We start from the raw sequence: 16,165 nt of genomic DNA, 5'->3' as shown, positions 1-16,165 counted from the left end.
CACTCGTCACGCGCAGCGGTAGTCATGGCAAGTGAAGGAGCAGAGGAACTTGAAAAACCTCCTGCATCTTGTAAGTCACATGTATTGGAGCATTTTGGTTTCCCTGTGAAATACAGTGAATGCTGAATGTGCTTGAGCCACGTTATGAAATTCCGTTGCGCACCCTCTAGACCAGAGGCCGTCAATACGCGGGCCGCATCCGGCCGCCTATTTGTGGCCCCCAAACTGTTATTCCTTCACTCTGTGTTTTGGTCGGGTCCACTTGTGTTTACCGGGACTTCTCTCCATGTCAACGACACGCAGACAGCCTGTTAATGGGTCAATTAGAGTCTAATGCTGCAAGTGAAATCTTTAACTTTCACTTTCGTTTATGGAGCAGTTCACATGTTGGCACTTTGCCAGCTGTAGGACCCTAATGTTGTGTTGTGTCTCGCTGAACTCTCATGTGACTTTCTGAACAAGCTGTTCAAAGCGGCCTTCTGTCACATCCTTGATTTCTCACACACTCATTTCCTTTAGTTCATGGTTAGTATTGATGTCTCTCATTTTTTAGCAATGTCTCACCCCTGCCTCTGCTTATTATAATTATAAACTTACCTTCTGACGAAATAAAACGCTAACAATTAAAAGTGAAGCCTTCTTGAACCATAGTGGTTTTTACAAACATTAAGCTGAACATTTCTGCTGATGGTGAGGTAAAACATGATGAAGAGGAGCCATAGACTGTAAAAAATATGGACGTAGTATCCGTGACATCACACATCTGTTCCTGAGAGCTGTTTTGAAGCAAATCGACGGCAGCAGCCATATTGGTAATGCGGAACTCAACTAGGCAGAGTGTGACGTAGTGTGAGTCTCTTAGCCAATGGCTGTGTGTTCCCGACCGGGAGTCACGTCAGTCATGTCCTTATTTGGGCAAAACTCATAATCTTAATATCTTCTTAACCGTCATGTTAGAAAAAAATTCATCCCCGTACAGTGTGTGCCATTAGAGAGATTAGCGTTGTAGGGCCAAGCCGTTTTTTTAAACCAGGCTGTAAACATCTTTATTAATGCTGCAAAGATCGGCTTTTTCCCATTCATATCTATGTGGTTTCCGGTGTTTCTGTAGCCAGCCTCAAGCGGATTTTCGATGTATTGCAGTTTATATCACTTCCGCATGGGCTTCATCGTTTGAGACCGGAGTTTGCCGCTTGAGAGGAGCACATAAATCAGCCTTGTCGCTGTTAGAGTCGATACATTTTATTCTTCTTTTATCAGCCTTTTTAAACTCCATCTTTTTCCATACTGTGTTATGTAAATTCTTCTCCTACCGAGCAGTCTTCAACTTTGTGGACCTCTATGTTGTACTTTACAGTTTATGCGTCTTGAACCTCTCCCGTCTTTTCTCCGTTTTTATTCCACTTTTCTTGGTTTTCACCAAGCGACAACCTCCGGTCTCAAACTATGAAGCCCATGCTGAAGTGTTATAAACTGCAATTCATCGAGAATCTGCCTGAGGCTGGCTGCAGAAAGACTGGAAACCACATACACACCAATTCAAAAAAGACGATCTTTGCAGCATTAATAAACATGTTTACAGCCTGGTTCAAAAAGCGGCTTGGCTCTACGTAGCTAACCTCTCCATCGGCACACACTGTACGGGGGATGACTTTTTTTCTAACGCAACGGTTAAGAAGATATTAGGTTATGAGTTTTTGCCCAAATAAGGACATGACTGACTTGATTCCCGGATAGCTGTGGGCTAGGAGGCTCAAACTCTGCCTCTTTACGTCACACTATGCCTGGTTGAGTTATGCATTTCCAATATGGCTGCCACCGTCGATTGGCTTCAAAACAGCGCTCAGGAACAGATTGGTGATGTCATGGATAGTACGTCCAATTATTTATACAGTCTATGGTTTTCACACCACAAACAAACCAACCGGGAAATCGTATCTTCAAAGTTTTATGATGCCTTCAGGGACATGAGCTTTGGTAGTAAAATGTAGTATCAACAGGACTTCTTTCTGCACATTGATTTGTCCAGAAATCGGTAACAGTGCTGACCTTCAGGCCTGGTTGGTTGATTCTCACCTTACTGGTTGCGTCTCTCCTGCACAGGTCTGCTTCACCTCATGATAAACTTTTTATGAAACGCAGTTTGAAGGCATTTCTCTGCCATCAGTTTGGAGCTAAGTGTTCAGTCACAGTGACCTTGGACAAAGACTGGGGCTCCATTTTGGAGAGCAGCACTCCTCCAATGCTGCTCTTTATCTGCTCCCCTCATTTATGAGCTGTTTGTCTTCTTCTGCTGTGCTCGTATCCAGACTCAGCTCACGGGGTGTCGGATGGTTCTGGGCCTGTGAACTTTGACAGTCAGCGGAGAGAGGAGGGGGATAGGTAGAGATGAATAAAAGGTAACAGAGTGAGTGAAGAGGAGAAGGAGGTTAGAGGAGAAGGAAAGGGGAAGAGGAGGATAATGAAGAGGAATGTAAGGGGTGGGGCACCTCTGGTATGTCAGCCCTGCGCTGTGTTTGTGTGTGTGTGTGTGTGTGTGAGTGTGTGTGAGAGTCTAAACACCCTGCCATGAGTCAGTGAGTCAGACATGCGCAGCTGCTTCAGCTCTCAATCACAAACTGCTTTGAAACTAACTCTGCTGCTCTCTTTGACTCTGTCTCTGTCTGATTCTGTCTGATCGTTTCTGTTTTCTTCTGCGCTCCTGAAGCAGCTGCAGAGACACACCAGCACTAAAATCACAACTATCTAAATGCTGGAACGATATTTTACCAACTGGTATCAAAATGAGCTTTAGGTTTCTGTCTGTGTACCGTCTGAAAAATCCAGTTCTATGAGTTTTGTCTTCACCTTCGCACAGTGGTGTCACTGCTTGAATTAATTAATGGAAACACCCTCACCTGGCCAGGAAAAGCTGTTTGGAGGGAGGATTTATTAAACTGATTTTCCTGTAGACACTATCCTGTGATCAGAACTCCATTTCTGATCAACCCTTAAAGAGCTTTGAATAAGCTTTGAGTTTGCAATCTATGGATCAGAAGTTTACAAATTTAGATCAAACTTTAAGAAAACAAATCAAAAATCCAACAAATGAAAATAAGAGGGTTTTTTTGGTGGTGGTTGTGGGGTAGGGATGGGGGGAGGGTGTTAGATATAACAGCTGAAAGAAGACGAGAACTGTTGGGAGTACAGAGCGGGGGCAGACATGCAGCAAAGAGAGACTTCTGTAGTTGAACCAGCATCGACAATTGTAGCTTCTGTTCATGGTGCTTGCGCCATAACTGCTCAACCAAACTTGCGCCTGTTCTATAGACATCACCTAACAAGAGATGAAGCCCCCCTTTGTTTAAATAGAAATAGTGAAATTATTTATTACTAAATGGTTAAAGAGGGGGGGGGTTAGAGTTTTTAGACTTAATGTTGTCACTCGGATAGCTTTGAGGTGGCTTTACATCTGAAAACATCTTCACTTATCTCACGCTGGTGTCTTCCAAATCCTAGCTTAATTTCAGCTACAGTCCCTTTAAGCCCTCCTCCAGAACCCAGCATTCTGAAGTTATATTTTGGGGCTTCTTGCCTTTATTGTATAGGACAGCTGAAGAGAAACAGGAAAAGTTGGGAGCAGAGAGCGGGGGAAGACATGCAGGATGGTCACGGCCGGGAATTGAACCTGCAACCCTTGCGATGAAGACTGTAGCCTCTATATGTGGGGTGCTTAGACCGCTAGGCCACCAGCTCCCCGTACTTCTTTTTAAGATGACAAATTTGCCCTTATAAGGAGATTCACCATCTCGTGATGTCACAAGTTGAGCAAATCTTGTGTTTCTCTTGCTGAATTCTTGTGCGACTTTCTGAACAAACCGCTCAGAGCAGCATTCAGTCACATCCTGGATTACTCTTACACACGTTTACTTCGCAATTTGACACTTTGACCTTGTTTAGTATTGATGCCAATTATTTACAACCTTAATGCCAATTATTTAACCTTAATATTTGAAATAAAATGAAACAGACATGGGTCTAAGGCACAAAACTACCGTCGATGTTGAATACAGGTGCAACAATTTGTCAACAAAGTTGACAACATTAGTTGAGGACAATTTAAATGGTGACATTTTTTGGGTATCGTCGTGTTTCTTGCTGTTAGCAGATATAACTCACAAGGGATGTAACGATATATCGCAAGACGGTAAAAAATCGATACAAATAAGGGTGGACTAAAATCGATTCAACATCATTTTTATCGGGATACAATTTTTTATTATTTATTTTTAAACAATAAAAGCACTATCTGCATTATGCTCCGCTTCCTAATTTCATTGTATGCAAGTCATGCAATGACAATAAAAGCATTCTATTCTATTCTATTGTTTACATTTTGAACACTTCAATATGATACCGTCAGTAATATACATTGCGTCGTGAAGGAAAATTTGAAAACACATTTGACCTTTTTTTTGACATGGAAAACATTTTTTAAATGATTAAACTAGAATTGATCGTCAACATTTCCAAAGATCAATCAAGGAGAATACTTCAAATTTACATCCCTAATTTAGATAGATTTACCTTATTTGTTTTAATATTTAATACTGTCATTTGGGAATTGTTCACTTTCCATTTCTGTATAAATGTTCTGAAATTTTCCAACAAGGTATTTTTGTGTGGTGATTTTAGTGTGCAGTGGTTTTATTTGAGTTACAACACACCTCAAAAATGAAAAAGGATTACTTTGTTTACAAATAGATATAAGAGAAAAAAATACATATATTGCAACTGTCCATATCTGAGAATTGAAATATAATAATAGTTTTTTAAATTTTGAGTTCAATCCAGTTTTCTTGAAAATCATTCGAGAATCGAGATTCGAATCGAATCTTGGGTTGAGTGTATCCTTACATCCCCATAACTCACACAGAACTGAGTTGCCATCTGCCTGTGAGGTTTGTTGGTGGATGGGTGTCATGTATATGACCAGACACAGAATAAAATATTCATTCAATTTTCAAGCAGGCCTTACTTGCTTATCATTAGAGCATATTGGTCATGTGCCAGGGTTTGAAGGGACGAAACGTTGGACGTCGACTAATGCTGCTACGACCTACACTTTAAAACCAAACCATCTGTCTTAAATCGACTCTGGTGATGTTTAAAGCCGAGACAAAATATGTCTTTAAGATTTTTAACGGCACGTCTTCAGTTAAAAGAGTGATGCTCAATTTAAAAGCTGATAGCTAATTCATTAATTCAGTCGGTTATTTGTTTCAATGATCAATAACTCTGTAACCATTCAAAGTTGCAGCATTAGTTAGTCACAGCTCTAACACCCACGTGATGAAGAGGACATAGTGGAGTGCTTTGCTCAAAGGCTCCTCAGCAGCAGTTTTAGACGAGGTGCGGTAGAAAGCTCAGTCCCCTCCCACCTCTTCCAGACCAACCTCTCCTCTACTTCCTCCACCTCCCAGTCTTCCTCCTCTTCCTTCCTGCTCACCCCCCTTCCTCCTCCTCCTCCTCCTCATCTCCCCCATCCCATTCTTTGTCATCTCTTTGGGTGAATTCCCAGCTGACTCTGTTTGTCATGGCAACCAACCAGTCGTGGTGACTGGGCCTGCAGCTCACACTTCCTGTGTGTGTGTATGTGTGTGTGTGTGTGTGAGTGTGTCTGTGTGTGAGGAGACGCATGCGCAGTGAGTGCGAGTGTGTGTGTGTGAGTGTGTGTGTGTGTGTGTGTGTGTGTGTGTGTGTGTGTGTGTGTGTGTGTCGACAGCGACTGGCTGCATGAGCCTGTCAGCCTGGATTAGAGTCAAAAACACTGCAGCAATGCCTGTTTTCTTTCTTACTTATTGTCTTTGTTTCCCTCTCTTTCATATTAAAAGCTTCGTTCTTCCTGCTGTCCGTGCCTCCTTCTGAGCACTGATAAGATCTCTATCAGACAGTCTGATTGCATCAACAGATTTTCACTATGGTATTGGAATATATTGTGTTAAAGGAACATACCGTGACTGTGTTATCTTTCCAAATGAATCGTCCGTTGTCTGCAGAGATCAACAACAGCATCCTAAAGAAAAGCCCACTTTGATTACAGCTTTGCTTTCCACCGCCTGATTTATACTTACTGGGTAAATATCTGCAGGTACGCCAGTGTAGCAGACCCTAGAGAAGCTTGAATCACTCATGCACAGAAGTATAATGTTGCAGCAAGGCTAACCTCAACAGCTGTATTCACTCCGTGCATAGGGAACTTCGAATCAAAAATGCTGAGGAGGACACGGAGCTTGAAGCCTGTAGCTCGCTCTTAAAGCTAATCTGCCTCAGCCGATCAACCGAATGACCAAGAGAGACGGAGAGGGGGCGAGAGATGGGGCAGACGGAAGTGGTACTGAAATGTAAGGTGGACCTGGTGTAATGTTCAAAGTGGTTCTGTAGCTTTGTTGAAATGTTTCAAGCTACGCAGCAGAACGGACTCTCTGACAGTGAGGAGCAGGGTGACAGCTGTTCTGTATGAATGAGTCCAACACGGGTTAAACACGCGTGCAGTCTTAAAGTGGTATAAGTAATTCAATGTGCTGTTCTAATACTGAAGCCAGAGAGAGAGAGAGAGAGAGAGAGAGAGGGAGGGAGGAAGGGAGGGAGGGAGGGAAGGAAGGAGAGAGAGAGGGAGGGAGGGAGGGGGTTGGGCTTTAAATCTGGCCTATGATCCTGTGCTACAGCAGGGAACACTGCTATTACATAACTTTGTGTGTGTGTGTGTGTGTGTGTGTGTGTGTGTGTGTGTGTGTGTGTGTGTGTGTGTGTGTGTGTGTGTGTGTTTGAGAGTGTGTGTGTGTGTGTGCCTGTGTGATAGTGCTGCTGGGCTACAGTATGCAGCGGTGAGGCTCCCGCTGCAGCTGCTCCTGGTTTCAATGTGTGTTTTTTAAATCCCCTGTTGCAGTAAGCTTGTTGCGTTTAAGCAGCTTCTTGAATCACCGCGGTTAAGCTGCAGGCTCTCAGTCTGCAAACTTCACGGCTGAGTGTATCAGTATTCCTATAAGGTGACATGAGATATGACAATGATAGCCTAATGCTGAGAGTCTGAATACAAAAACCCCAAAGACCAGGCGTGACACTTCTTGAGTATCAGAGATGTTTGAGGTGTTTTCCAGGCAAGGGACAAAAACCTCTGTCAAACTGTAGAACAGTTTGAGTCCTCCATTTGTTCTGCATTGATCACCCTTAACACCTTTTTTTGACATTTGAATGAGCCTAACTTGCATCTCTCTGTTTTTGTGATTTCCAGATATATGTTTGGTAAAGGTGCGAAGCGGAAGCTGGACGAGGATGAAGAGGGGCTGGAAGGCAAAACGCTGGAGGTGCCGATGGCGGGAGGGGGAATAGGCCTTGGTCCAGAGGGTCTGTCCAAGGTGTCCTACACCTTGCAGCGACAGACCATCTTCAACATCTCTCTGATGAAGCTGTACAGCCAGCGGCCGCTCGGTGAGCCCAGCCTGGAGCGCCGCGTCCTCATCAACAACATGCTGCGCCGCATCCAGGATGAACTCAAGCAGGAGGGCTCTCTGCGGCCGCTGCTCTTCCCGCCATCACCCCCGCCTGACGACCCCATGGATGAGGGCTACCGTGAGGCGCCACCCTCCTTTGGTGTGTTGTCAGCGACGGCACAGATGTCCCAGCCTTCTGCGCTGCTGATGCCGGTTATTGCTCCTCTGCCTTCGCCCCACCCAATGGTGCCTCCCAACTTCCAGGCATCCCAGGCCTGCCCAGGTCGGGTGGAGGCCTGTCCAACCCCTCTGGAAGCCTGCCTCACTCCAGCCTCTTTACTGGAGGAGGATGGTGGAGACTCAGCCTTTTGTGCTCCATCCCCTCCCACCCCTCCTCTGTCGCCTCCCCCAGCACAGCCTTCCCCGTTACCCTCGGCACTTCTGAGCCAGGCGCCATCCAGGGTCCCTGTGCCTGCCTCGTCCAATGATAGCTTCCCCTCCGCTCTGAGTGACATGGAGTTGGACCCTCCCACAGCCATAGCAAGGACAGCAGCAGCTAATACTACGACCGTGACTACCTCCCCTGCTCCCATGCCACTCACCCAGCCCTCCCACATCACACCCCTCTCCCCGGCACCCACGGGCTCACTCAAAGACTGCAGGACCACAGGTGCTAAACCAGAGGTCGCTGGCGTCTTGCTAGCAGAAAGCCGCTGTGTGGAGCTCCGGCCAATGGACACTCTGCCCATACTTCCCCCTAGTGGCCTGGTAGACAATTCTCCTTCTCCCTCGTCCCCTCCTTCCTCTTCCTCACCCTCGGGGTTTCTCTCAGACTTGGCGCTGGACGATGTCCTGTTCGCCGACATCGACACGTCCATGTATGACTTTGACCCCTGTACAACAGCGGGGGCTGCGGGCGTTACGGCAGGCGGCAGCCTCACCAAACTGTCGTCAGTAGTGACAGCAGACGACCTCCTCAAATCACTGTCGTCGCCGTACAGTGGCCCCGCCCCCCAGGTTTCAGCCAATCAGCCTTTCAAAATAGATCTGACAGAACTGGACCACATTATGGAGGTGTTGGTGGGTTCGTGACTCGTGAATGCCCCAACCTCAGAAACTCACAGACAGATCAACCAGAAGGACAGACTGGAATGAAACGGAAACGATGTGGGGGGGTGTCTCCTTGTTTTTATGTTTTTTTTTACTCTCTTCAAAGGTCGGTAATTGTAAACATCGATGGTGATGTCATTCAGTACTACTATGACAACTACTACTACACAACACTGTGCATGCACTGTGCTCGCCTTTCCAAATATGGAAATGAAGTAACCGTACAGCAAAGACACACATGCGGTTGTATTTCTATACTTGTGAGGACCCCCATTGATCAGTTCATTCCCTAATTTAACCGAGTTTAAATCTTTGACCTTAGCCTTAACCCGAAAATGTCACTGTATATACACAACATGAGGGCCTGCAGCTAGTGGTGAATGATTTTTCCCGCTCACGCTATCAATGCGAGGACCATACTCCTCACAAGTATAGAAATCAAGTAAACACACGGACATGATACATAACACACACACACACCCACACACACACACACCCACACCCACACCCACACACAAACACACACACACACACACACACACACACACACACTGATTTCAAGGCTTATAGCAGATGAGTGCCTTTCAAAATGACCACTTATTCAATTCCTGTTTCTACAGTATTTTATTTCTAGTTTTTCACTTTAACAGCCTAGAGAGGTTACTCCTCTGTGATTCTTATTTATTTTATTGTATTAAAACTTTAATTAAGGAAGGTAATTTCTCACGATCAAATAATAATTATTTAATCTTTATCTTATAACAGATACTATGTTTCATTCGATTACATGGTTTTAGCTGTTTGCTACCTTACATTTTAGCTTGGCTATATATTAACGCTTTGGGATTATATCTACAACACATCACCTGTGTGTTTGTTTAATTCTCTAGTGGAAGCAGAGGTCTGCTCTGGTATACATCATGTCTATGAATTCAGTTCAGGACTGTTTGTTTTTCCTCGTCTTCATTGGAAGCACATATAACTGTGCCGGACGCTGATTTACATGAGTTGAGTCGTTCTCGATGGTTATCATGCTTCACTTACAGCAGAATTCAAATGAGCTTCACCCACTGCAAAGTGTTTACATTGGATCCAGCAGCAATGCCGCCACCACCAGCTTTGCCTCCCAGTTGGACAGAGATGATTTAAAACTCCAACCTAAGCAGAGACTTTAGGCTTCAAACACACATTTAATTTGGCTGAAAGGGACCCAAGACTAAACCACTAACGCAGACTGTGCAGAAAATCCAAATGTGACTCCATAGAATTTCTAAGAAACACACACAGAAACTCAATATTTTCAGAGAGTTGCCTTATTTTGGTTTGGACCATACAGAATTAGCAACATGAGTGACAGACAAATTACAGCACAGCACACAATGTCACACACAGCCTGTATTTGCAGAGTGTGTTTACTTATGTTTAGAAGAGGAGCCCCGTATGCCAAATCTCAGGGTTCTGCTCACATCTGTATGTTGTGCAGTAGTGTTTTGACACTAAAGCCAAACGCACTCGACAGCAGATCTGAAACTGTTTGGTGAAAATATTTAATGCTTCTAATAATCTCCACTTAATAGGGCAGCCAAAACCACCCTGATAACCTGATATGGCTACAATGCAAAAGAACCCCCCCTCCCTCCTCCCTCCTCTGTGGGCCGCTTTGCATGATTTTTTTGCACAAACAGACAAAATGTAATGGCAGCATTTTACACAAGGGTCACATGAGGATTCTTAAGTTCTTTATGTTTCCTTTTGTGCAGACCACACACACACACACACACACACACATCCACACCCACACACACACATCCACGCACACCCATACACACACATACACTGAGTTTTAAATAGATTAGAAATACTCAGTGTATCAGAGCTGTGCCCTCAGCTGAGCCTTGTATTTGCTCTCTTTTGAAGTTTGAAATAGTCCTTTTTACATAAATATCCCATTATATTTTTCAAACTATCAAGTTGGGTTACATTTGCTCAATTTAACCGTCCAAAGTCACACTCACTTCAGCCCAAAATAAAAATGGCTGATAACTATGATGAAATCAAAGTCTTCAGAGTAAAGACAAAAGGCTTTATGTAAATCGTGTCAGAGTCATCTACATCTACCTTGATAGACGGCAATAATGAAGCCACAAACATAATTTCAAAATCTGAAAATGTCACGTTTTGTTATGATTTGCACAAGCCCCTGCCATGAGGCCCCTGTTGGCCTCATGGCAGTTGTAATTTTATAGGCAGGAAACAGAGGCAATAGTAAATCACAGACCAAGCTTTTCCCTTTATTTCAAACTTGTAACATCACCATGACATTTTGACGTTTACTGAGTCTTCAAGGTGCAAAACCATTTCTTATGTTAAAGAGATGATACTGAATTCACCAAGACGTGTCAGTTTTCCAAAATTCAACAAGATCTTAACTAATTTGCTCGAACCTGAAAGGAAAACATCCACCCTGAGATACCTGACACTTTCCACAATCAATAATGTTCAGTCTGTTTCAGGACTTCTACATTTTTTGAGTGTTTTGAGATGATTCTGTTTCCTTCTCATTCTGTATGAAATGTTAACATCAGAATCATAGAACATGTAACTTTGACAGTGTAGATCACTTTTTCTCTTTCACCAAACACTGTTAATGCTCATTTGCACTGCAGTCTGACATTATTCACAATGAATTTGACATTTATTACAATAATATAGGAATAAACAACACAGACTGCAGTGGTCAGGCTTGCAAAGCACACTGGCCAATACTTCAGGGTGGATTTTTCCTTTACAGATAACAGATCACACATATACACAGCTTGGCTTTGGTGTGAAATGGTATGTTAATGGTATTACTGGCAGCGGTCTCAGCTGGTGGGACTCGGTAGTTGTTAATGGGATTGAATGTGTAATCTGGAGTCCAGTCTAACTCACATTACTGTGTGGTGTTAAACTTGTTCCAGTGGAAGATGAGTAGTTTTCCAATGTGCATTTATCCCCCAGCTAAAGTGTTAATGAACTGAATTCACAGCAGAGCATGGGCCGAGCAGAGAGCAGCACCGACGACTAAAACTGTTTGTAGACGACTCTATCTTGTTTCTTTCAATATGTTTGAATTTTGGAGTGGTTGTTTTTGGGTCAATGAAGTTATTTATTCATATTGTTTTCTTTTCTGTGTAAATATATATATTTATTTTGATGTGAAGTGAACATTGGATTGTAAATGTGTGTACAGAATGTTTGGTAGGAATGTACTTCAGATAGGAATGTATCTGAGTGGAAATATGGGTGGAAGCCATTTTTTATATACATAGGATGTTATATTACCTTGTTTATCTGTTTGTTTGTTGCTTTGTTATGGATTTTTGTGGGGTGGCAGCCTCATCTTTTTACATATTTTATACTTTTATGTTCATCATTTTCCAGTTGAAGGCGATCAGTTCATGCAGCAATACTCAAAAAGCCGTCTCCGATCTTCAGATGTCAAACTCCAAAGCCTGTCATAGACGCTTCAATGCCAAAAGTAATGTACATAGTATGAACAACATTCGAGCTCCTGAGACTTTTTTGATCAGTGTTTGTTACCGGATCTGTTTTAGCGCTGTCCGAGCGTGCTGCAGCTCGTAACCCAGAGAAATGCTGACCGCAGTCGAGGATGATTCCCTCTAAGAAGGCTGTATTTTACACAGACCTCTGAGCTGTGCCTTTTTCTATGCAATAGAACACAAAGAGAGAAACTGTCAGCTGATCACTGTATTGGGATAAAAATGTGGACTGTAGATTATATATATATATATACAGTATATATATACATATATATATATATGTATATATACATATATATATATGTATATATATATACATATAGTATTTGAAATAAAGGACAGCTGTCTATGAATTTGAAACAGTCTTACTTTTGTAGTTTTATATATATGTATATATATAATTATATATATACATATAGATACAATAAACTGTAAAAAGAGTTGATGTGTTTTGTGTCTTTACTCTCTGATATTACACACAGTCACATTTAAAACACTTAAACTTAAGTGTACTTTTTTTAAACTTAAAAGTAAGGTTCAAGGTTACATTATTTTTACCCGTGGGTAGATTTTGTTTGCAGTGAGTCAGCCTCCTTTTAACATCAACACAACAAACAGCACAGGACACTACATGACAAACAAAGTGCTTAGTGTAAGGGATCATTTCTAGTTGGCCATTCTTATTCATTATCCTGCTTATTACCAGGCGAAAAAATTAAAATACAAAGAAATTGAAATTAAGTATTTATCTGAAAATTATTTTATTTATTTAAAAAAGATCTGAAAAAATTATTTGTATTTGTGGACATTTTTGATGGTAATTACTTGACCAATGGAGCATCATACATATCATGCATCACATGAGCTTCTTCTCCTCAAAGGCCACTGTTGTTTCACAGATGGGAGGGGTGAGCAAGCGAGCATTTCAGTCTAGACTCAGAAATATTTTTGCGATGTTTCTTCACATTGTACCTTTAAGAATGGTAGCACTTCAAGGATAGTGGTATTCTTATCAGTCTACATACAAATTAACATTAACACTTTTGGTCACACTTTTTACAGAAACCCAACACTACCATAAGTTCGACCTTATGTCATTCCAATGCACCATCAGCACTTTTCAGCATTTAAGTCATAGTCCCAAGGATAACTTCCTTTCAACAGGCAGAAACCTTGAGCAGTACCAGACTCGTTTTGAAAAGCTGTCTGCTGTGACTGTTTGGATTGGAAAGAGGGATAGAGGGAGATACAGAAAGAAAGAGATGGGTAGAAACAGATGGAGACAGCAACAGAAGCTTATACAGACTTATGGTTACAGTGTAAATAATAATGGTAAGAATATGTGTATTATTCACAGGAGAAGCACGATAAAGGACATAATCTGAACTAATTAACAACAGGTAAAGAGATCAGGTCTAACTTGGTCAGTTAAGAATAAGATGATAATAGAGGTAGGAACAGGACCATGTCCAATACAGTGACCACAATCCTTGGGCTTCAGAAATCAATGGGTGACAGTCCAGAGAATACTTCTGTGTTTTATACAGTCAATGAATCCAGTTTATATTTAATCGTCCCAAAATAGTTTGTTATGTCACAGTTCATGGTCAGCTGACATTAGAGGTATTTTGTTTCTGGATGTTACTTCAAGGAACACCTGAAGAATAAATCTTCAACTTTGGCCCGAACTTTCTCATGGACTCAAAGATGACCTGACTCTTTTCTGGTAGCCATGGCGACAGTTTCACAAAAGTGTACCTTGGAGGAAATAGTGAAAGCACAAAGCTGACGACCTTTGCTACAATTTATCAAATGTTCAGCATCTTTAGTATTAAGGACTTCAAGCAGACCAGTGAGTTGTGATGCAATTGTCCTGATCTTTATTTCTTTTGACTCTTTATGTGCTCTGACTCTAAGCTTCAGATGTTTCTTTGTGAACTAAACACATCCTCATCCTCCATATTATCTACAGACTGGTTACCACACACAGGCTGCACTCAAGTTCGGTTACCACCAAACATACGATGAGTCTCCATGAAGGCTAGATTGCTGTTGTTTATTTACTGTTGAATTCCCCTGCAGCTACAAATTGACCCACAATCAAGGAAATATTCACTGCACAAATTGATTTGCAAGAAAAACTTGTGAACATGTCTGATTCAAATGAGGCGTTATGGTTGTTTTAAAGAAAGCTTCTTTAAAGAGTGTTTATAAAGCACTGTTATTCATATGGAAACGTCTCCAGACTGAAGGACATTTCTGTGTTTATTACAAAGCTTTCAAGGAGTCCTGAAACTGACTAAACTAATTTGAGTTCAAAATTAAGATGAAAAAAAAAGTATGTTGATTGTCATGAATAAATAATACTTCTCTGAAATCAACCTTCAAGTTGATGGAAGACTAAAGACTTTTATTTTTTTAATAAATAAAGTCCTTAGACAATTCTTTTTTCTCTTATTTTTCAAAAAGATAATTTACAGGATAGATGGTGAGCTATTGCATGCACACTAAACTAAAACACTGAAGGCTAAAAACACTGCTATAGCCCTCTACTCACCACCTTTCTGCTGGTGACTTGCACATAAAACTGAACTACACAGTATGTTAATGTTAATCAACCATAGACTGTGCACTGACACCACAGGTGAAGGGATTTATGATGCAACTTAAATTAAAATAGTAAACTCTCAAAGTCTTACATTATAAACTTAGCATTATTAAAAATATTGATTACTTACTTTCTCCCCAAAATATTATCTTCATCTTTGAGTACATGTTTCTCTGATGAGGCCCTAGAATGAAAACATGTGAACTGACAGACTGTGTCATTCTTCACAGTTTTTTTTTTTCTTTAGGTCTGATTTGAAGCTACTTGGAGAAACTTTCTGTTTCTGCCACTTTGGCTCCCCCTGTGGGCAAACAGGAAGCTCTCATCTCTCATCTTTACCGATCCTGTGATGAACATGTGTGTGAGTAGTCGGGTTTTTTTTCAAACAAAAATCTGAAGCTGCTTTCTTTTTTATGATTAAGTGCTTTTATTATCATAACAGTGTCACAATATGATATTATATAATATGAGATTCACAGGATGTATAACCTCCCCAGAACAAGAAACCTCTTGAACTATCATCACCTGTCTGTCCTTCAGTGTTTATGTACAACCAAATAATAAACAAAGAAATGAATGACTGAATAAGTACAAAAGTACATAAAAAGTAAAACAAAATGTTCTTACCTATATACCTACATGTACAAATAGACATACTCTGATGTGCATAGATGTGTACATATTAATACATACACATATGTACAGTATATGCAGCATGATTTTGTCTCACACTGAGGGGATTCTATTTTGCATAACCACCTACTCCCTATGCATGACCCTGCATTATCTGGCTACCAACTAAATAACAAGGAAACACCAAGTTGTGATTTAAAGGTGGTTTGATTGATATTAAAATTAGTTTTTTTATTCAGTTAAAAAACATAGTCCCTCAGATTCCACAGTTGTAGAGTTTCTATACCAAAGGTGTTCATATCAGCCAACTTGTGGGTTGGATGAACATTAATCTAAACTTTATTTTTCTTAAAGTCTTCAGATTATCCCGTTTTACTGTTATAGATCAGATTTAACTTCACAACTTTTCTCTGGGTCATCTTCTTTTCTCTGCTGCTGTTGCCAACCAATCCAAAGTTCTGCACTTTCCAAATAAATTGGGAGCAACATTAAAATATCCTCCTTGTTGTGTACTGATGCTATTAAAGTCTAACATTATTCCACAGATTTCATTTGACATGTTGTCCCTGACCGTGCTTTTGGGTTAGGGTTAGTCAGTGGTTAATAAAAAAGCTGGCTAATAAGTGAACAAAATCTATAAGCGAATCATCACTAGAGGGGGAAAAAAGTGCTGTACGATTATGTAATAATCCATGTAGTGATGATTTTTGGTGAATTGCCAACACACATCAAACTTTGACCCCAGCCACAGCCATGCCCTTTTATGTAAACTGAATCTATTTATAACATTTGATCATAAA

The 16,165-nt window shown here is 41.4% G+C and overlaps 1 protein-coding gene across 2 annotated transcripts in view; it reads left to right on the top strand.

Moving 5' to 3' along the window:
• Positions 1-12,481, top strand: part of sertad2b (SERTA domain containing 2b) — a 61,515-nt gene extending 49,034 nt beyond the window's left edge. For both annotated transcript variants that reach the window (XM_034682779.1, XM_034682778.1), the window contains exon 2: positions 7,274-12,481. In XM_034682779.1, coding sequence (XP_034538670.1) covers positions 7,278-8,564 — 1,287 coding nt within the window. In that variant the 5' untranslated portion in view covers positions 7,274-7,277 and the 3' untranslated portion in view covers positions 8,565-12,481. The remainder of the gene's footprint in view (positions 1-7,273) is intronic.
• Positions 12,482-16,165: the final 3,684 nt, after the last annotated feature.

This window comes from Notolabrus celidotus, chromosome 4 (genome assembly GCF_009762535.1).
Source record: "Notolabrus celidotus isolate fNotCel1 chromosome 4, fNotCel1.pri, whole genome shotgun sequence".
NCBI classification, from domain to species: Eukaryota; Metazoa; Chordata; class Actinopteri; order Labriformes; family Labridae; genus Notolabrus; species Notolabrus celidotus.
This window is presented reverse-complemented; position numbering and strand designations above follow the sequence as displayed.